The following is a 6,000-nucleotide window of genomic DNA, read 5'->3' as shown; positions in this document are numbered from 1 at the left end:
CGGTACCCGGGGGGGCAGGCAGTGAGAAGGGGTGTTAGTGGGTTCGTAGGAGACAAAGGCTCTCGGGACAGGGCGAAGCTGCGTGACAGAAGGTGTCACTTGACCTGCGGGTGTTTCGGGAAGTGCTGAGCAGGAGTGGACCTGGGAAGGGGTGGGTCTAGGGATGGGTGCAGCTCCGAGCTGCGTAAGGAGAAGGCAACTCGAGGAGAACTAGCAGAAGGTGCTTCAGAGAGAGGTTACGTGGGTAAGGAGAAGAGTAACAAAATAAGGATACAAAGCTGGTTTTGGCTAAGTTTCTGGAGAAAGGACCACGGGATTCATTGAGCTGAAGAGCCGTCTGCCCAGAGAAACGGCGGAAGGCGTTTGGAAGCAGACTGGAGAATCCAGGGCGGGCAGCAATCGCACCCAAGGTGTGGGGGCAGTCGGTCAGAAGTGACCCAGCTGGTCTTCTCCATCACCAGCTTCTACAGTCCTCCGTTCAGCGTAACAGCGTACGAGCCCACCGCCACCACAGTCCCTCCGCGGAAAGAACAGCCGGGGCTCATTAAGACTCTTGGATACTTAAAAACGGTTCTTCATTTCCATCCTGGAAGACCTTCATGAGTTCGGGAGTCCGGTTTACTGGGGCTTGGGCTCAGCCAGCCTTCAGGCATACACCTGCATGTTGTTCCGCTGCTGCTCCGTCATGTGAGCGGCCGCCGGTCCGCGCTGGTTGTTGCCAGGACTGGTTGCCACATCAGACCAGTCAGAGGCAGAGTGGGGCGAGGAGCTCGACCACTGGTCCGGCGATTCGGGCGACGGAGTCAGGTACGGGTGCTCCCCTTGTAAGTGCCGGTTGTGGCTAGGAGTCCGTTCTGTGGCCGAGGAGTAGCAGCTGTGCTGCGAGGGAGGCGTGGGGTACTTCCCCATCGAGCTCTGGAACTGGTGGTAGGCCGGGAGGACTGTCTGAGCCACCTGCCCGTCCTGCTGAGGGATGGCAGCCATGGAGAACGAGGCGCTGGGCAGCTGGGCTAAATCCGGGATCTGGTACATGGTGCTGAGAGGCCCTGCGATGCTCGGAGGGCAGTTGGACTGGGCCTGCTGCGGGAGCGCTTGCTGGTTTATGCCACCCTTAGGAACTAGCTGGAAAGTCATGATAGGGGGCAGAGACTCCCGGGATACGCCCAGGTGCTTCGTATCCGCTTGAACCAAACCGCTCTGCTGAGCAACGCCGGGGTGCGAATGCATCACCTGCGGCACCACGCCAAACATCTCGTTGTACTGGGACTCGTTCACCTCCATACGGTTCATCCACTCGGCGGAAACGTTGGCGGGCCGGAGCCTGCCAAGCCCACTGTTAGGAGGGGTGGTTCTGTGCTGCGAAAGGAGCTGGCTGACGGATGGGAGCACGGTGCTGGACCCACGTCCTAAGGGCTGCATCTCGTGGAGGTTGGAGAAGGACATGGTGTGCGCGGCCTGCACCGCCGGAGCGGTCAGCAGCGAGCTGGGCGACGAGTGTAACACCCCCGGCGACGGCATCACGGGAGACGAGGTTGGTTCGGACGCGAAGGCGTGGGGCGATTCCAGGGAATCGACCGGCGACAGGGTCACTGAGCTCTCCGAAAACTGCCCTTTGCTGTCACTGAGGGACTTCTTCCTTCTCCTCTTTGCATCTTTGGCGAGGTTCGTGGGCATGATGCCTTTGGCATTCGGTTTCCGTGACTTCTTGCTTAACGACGCGTGCTTCAGATTGAGGAAGGACCTGTTGGGGCCACAGATGACCGGGGAGAGGGCAGAGTTCAGCATGGCACCCGGGTGCCCGGCGGGGCTGTGAGCCACGTTGTACTCGTTGAGGAGCTGCACTATGTCGTGGTGCATCCGGTCCTGGGCCACATCCCGGGGCAGGCGGTCCATGTGGTCCGTGATGTCTCGGTTGGCAAAATGGTCCAGCAAGATCTTTGCTGCTTCGAAACTGCCTTCCCGAGCGGCGAGGAAGAGGGGTGTCTCTCTCTGAAAAAACAGAGAATTTTGAGAATAAGTGTTTTAGCAGCTTCACCGGGGGGGAGGCTGGCTTACAGCTAACATTCCCTCCATGGTGCGGCAGCTGGAAGCACCGTTTCGTGCCGTGTCGCATTAATTAATCCAAGAACAACCCACCCCGAGAGGTGCCTGTGGAAAAAGGCAGATACAGGAGATGATTTCATCCACGGCAGCGCAGCACACCAGCTAACTATCCCACCAGGAAGCACACTATTCTGCCACGGGTCCTTGGAGGAACCGTGAAAGCTCCTGGTGCTTCTTCTCATTGCCCACTCTGAGGGAAAGGTTCAAAGGGCTAAAACAGCCCAGTAAAGACCTGTGGCTTGTTGGTAGCTCTAAAATCCACTGAGCAAGACATAATAATCCAAAAAAAGAAACCCTAGACAGAGGAAAGAAACCAAGGACTACGACACAGCAAACACAAACAGTGAGGCTGTGCTGAAGCACTGTCTCTCAAATAGAGGGGCTTCTCTATATCCACCCTGCACCGAGATCCCTGGAAATACGACATGAGCGCGCTGTGTTGCCAGACCTGGCTCTCTGCTACGTGGAATCCAGCTGCCTGACCCCAGCAGCACCTCATCCTGGTGCTCTCACACACCATTGCCTGCGTGTTGCGTTTCTTCTCTGCCAGAAAAGCAGGACAGCACCGATGCCCAGGACTTGGCCAAACAAGGAAGAGAACTGCTCTCCTGTATCAGAAATCCTACAAGATATCCAGTACTTGGGGAGAGTTCCAGTCACAGCCTGGGTTTGGAAGACCTGCACTGAGCATCCTGTTTACAAAACCTGAGCGTAGCTCGATACCAAGAGCAGAGACGCTCTGAGCTGGGACGCACAGCCGCGCCGAGCACACCCCCACTGTACCTTGTTATCCTGCATGTCTCTGTTGGCTCCGTTTTTCAGCAGCACTAGTGTTGCTTCCACGTTGTTGACAGCAGCGGCCCAGTGAAGAGCAGATTTACCTGCAGGAAAACCCAACTTCAGTAACAGACCGAGAAGCTGTTTCCATAAGCACCACGATGACCAGAGCATGCCGAGGGAAGAAAGCGATTGCAGAGCAGCTCACATCACGTGAACATGTCCTGAGGTCACGTTTACACTTGGGAAATCGCCGCACTGTGACATACCCCAGTGTTACCAAGAAGCAATGGCAATTTCAGCACTTGCTCTGGGATATTTCTTTAATTTTCTAAATAGCCTATGCACAGAGTCATGCCTGCAGTCCAGAAAATCCCAGCATATCCAATCCCATATTCTTCTGCTTCTCTTCCAGGACTGTCTAGATAAGCCACTGTGCAGCAGCCTGCAGCCTGGTACTGTTGGAGAGCCTGGTGTCTGAAGCTACAGGATTTAGAGCAGCCCAGAGGCTGGCAGAGCAGAAGCCCACCCTCCTCTGTGCTTGCACCAGGACAAACACTTGCCCAGCCCAGTATGTCTCGCTGACATTACCGTGGTCATCTACGGCATTCACATCTGCCTGGCAATTAATTAGCTCGGCCACCATTCCTTCCACAGCCAGGCGTGCAGCCAGAATCAACGGGGTCGTTCCGTCATTCATCCGAGCATCCAAGTCTGTCACTCTGTTACGGATCAGGATCTGGAGAAGGAGGGAAGACAGATTCTTTTTTCAATACCGCTATAGACCAAAACTGAGGATTTGGCAGAAACTCGAAAGAAACTTTATAATGAAAAAGCAGCCCGAGCACCAAAATGCAAGGGCCCAGATAACAGAGGGCAGAGGCAAACAGGTCAAACAGATACACGCCAGATGATTCATGCATGCTGAGCTCTCCAAGCTAGGAATACATGAGGAAATGGGATGTAAAATGCAGTTTGGCCTGGCCATCACACTGCGGAAGGCACAAGAGCACCGCCGTGAGAGAAGAGAGAGCAGCTTGGGCAGGCTCATGTCATTAGCTTGCTCGACAAGGGGTTCTTCAGTTGCTGTACCTGGAAGACACCCTGGGCGTCAGCAGCTACGGCCGCGTGCAGGGGAGTGCGTCCCATGTTGTCCCGGGCATTAGCATCCGCACCGGCATCCAGCAAACGTTTGGCGGCATCTGCTCTTGAGTAACGGGCTGCTAAGTGCAGTGCCATCTCCCCGGTGCGGTCTGTTTGGGCCTGCAGGTTGGCACCTTGATAGATTAAATCTGTTATGATGTTTGCTGAGGAATCTTCCGCGTCCTCGTCATCCTCGCTGATGTCGGAGCTGCCCACACGCAGAGATGCCAACATAAGGGGAGTACATCCGTCTGCAACAGAGGAGGGGGTGTCACAGTAAGCTGGCAGTGACAGCAAAGGAAAGGAAACCTTCTCACAAGCCTCCCCCCTTGGGCACCTACAGCTACAGACAACCCCTCCCTGACCCCAACCAGGTTTAACCCAGACCTGGTCTCTTATCTTAAAGCCCAGCAGAGTTAGCGAGTTGTTTTCCTTCCCAGCAGGACTTGAACACCTACTACAACCCCAACAGAACTCAGATACTTCTCAAGGGTTATAAAACCCAAAGACTTCAGATGACCAAGTGTAACTATTCACATGGATGTTCTCATCACATATGAGGGAAAAGAAATAATTGACAGAGAAAAATTATTGGACAACCAGCCACCGATTATTGGTGGCATTTTGAGGACATTAAGCTGAAAGGAAATGCAGACAAAAACCTTTATACCTGTTCCACATCGAAGTCTTTGTGAGAATGACCCTGAAATTGTGACAATCAAGCACTCAGGGTGGAAAAAAGCTCCCGGATGACTGCCTGAACCAACCTCAGCTTGCCTTCAACAGCATCCATGACCGCAGCCCTAACAAACACCACGGAAGCATCTGGTTTTTCACCCTTGTTAATGCCCTCCTGGATGCAGTGTCAGTAGGATTTAAACCTCTCCACGTGCTTCCAGCAACCCAGGTGCTCGGGTTTCAGCAGACTCTGAAGGTTAGAGGATACTCACTACCTAAACCCAGCGACTTCAACTGCAGATGCTGGCGCCTGCTCACTGATTTACTGATTTACTCCGCACACATCACGGGCACCCAGAGAGCAAGACGGGAGCAGGAGCGAACCACCGTGCTCAGCATCCCGCTGGAGGTGAACACAGGTTTTGCTTCTCCAGCGTGGCTCACCAGCTCAAATTCAAGACCAAATTTCAGCAACTGCCTGATTTATTCCGTGGACAAGACAGGGACCTTCCTGGACCCTACAGACAACGGCTTCCTTGCCTGCAGAGCTCTTGATTTACCGTGCACTCTGCACTGAATGGTGCGTGAGCCCTGCAGAGAGCGGTACGGCAGCATGAGGGTCCCGCGCAGATAAACAAGGCAACGATCTCCTGCTCAAAGTGACGTACAGAGCTCTAATGCCCTGCTCCATTTCCCAGCTTCCCATCACCTCGCTTTCCTGACTCTGTTTTAGGGCAGCTCCAAAACTTTCTGGAAATCTATCGTGCTACCAGGGCTAAGAGTGTGCTCCGGAGGCAGCAGCGGGGACACTCTTCCCGGTGGCTCACCATCACAGGGACACAGGCTGCCGCCGAGCTGCTTTCTCGGGATTTGTTGGAGAGCAGCAAAGCGTTGACATATGGGTCTGGGTCCAGTTCCAAAATCCAGGCCTGTCTATAGACCCTCTTGTCTGAGGCGATACCTCCTTTTGTGCTTCTCCCTTGCACTGCTGGCTCTGCTCCCTTGTCCCAGATGAATACTTCTCAGTATTCACATCAGGCTGTGGTCTCCTCTGCGCTGCCCCCACACAAAGAGCGGAGAGACGGAGCACAGAAAGGAGCTTTCCTTTTCCCCAGCTCCACAGCCCTGGGAAAACCACTCGCAGGCTTGGTCTTGGCTCAACCGCTGCAGTTGTCCTAGACGGATCATGCCTAGCTGCTCTATAGGGACACAGCTATAGAGTTAAATCCTTGGAAAAATTAGCTGCCACCCTTCAAAAAGTCTTTCAGGTACATGCAGCTCCTTTCAGAGCTTTGTAAG

At 54.4% G+C, this 6,000-nt stretch overlaps 1 protein-coding gene across 1 annotated transcript in view; it reads right to left on the bottom strand.

Moving 5' to 3' along the window:
* Positions 1-215: 215 nt before the first annotated feature.
* The window catches only part of NOTCH2 (notch 2), a 77,760-nt gene continuing 71,975 nt past the window's right edge, over positions 216-6,000 (bottom strand). The window contains exons 30-33 of the mRNA XM_010150559.1: positions 3,973-4,274; positions 3,472-3,619; positions 2,887-2,984; positions 216-1,989 (exon numbers count right to left, since the gene is read on the bottom strand). Coding sequence (XP_010148861.1) covers positions 646-1,989; positions 2,887-2,984; positions 3,472-3,619; positions 3,973-4,274 — 1,892 coding nt within the window. The 3' untranslated portion in view covers positions 216-645. The remainder of the gene's footprint in view (positions 1,990-2,886; positions 2,985-3,471; positions 3,620-3,972; positions 4,275-6,000) is intronic.

The sequence above is a fragment of the Eurypyga helias genome, unplaced genomic scaffold (genome assembly GCF_000690775.1).
Source record: "Eurypyga helias isolate BGI_N326 unplaced genomic scaffold, ASM69077v1 scaffold10874, whole genome shotgun sequence".
Classification (NCBI taxonomy): Eukaryota; Metazoa; Chordata; class Aves; order Eurypygiformes; family Eurypygidae; genus Eurypyga; species Eurypyga helias.
Note: the sequence above shows the minus strand (reverse complement) of the source record. Positions and strands in the feature narration are given on the sequence as shown.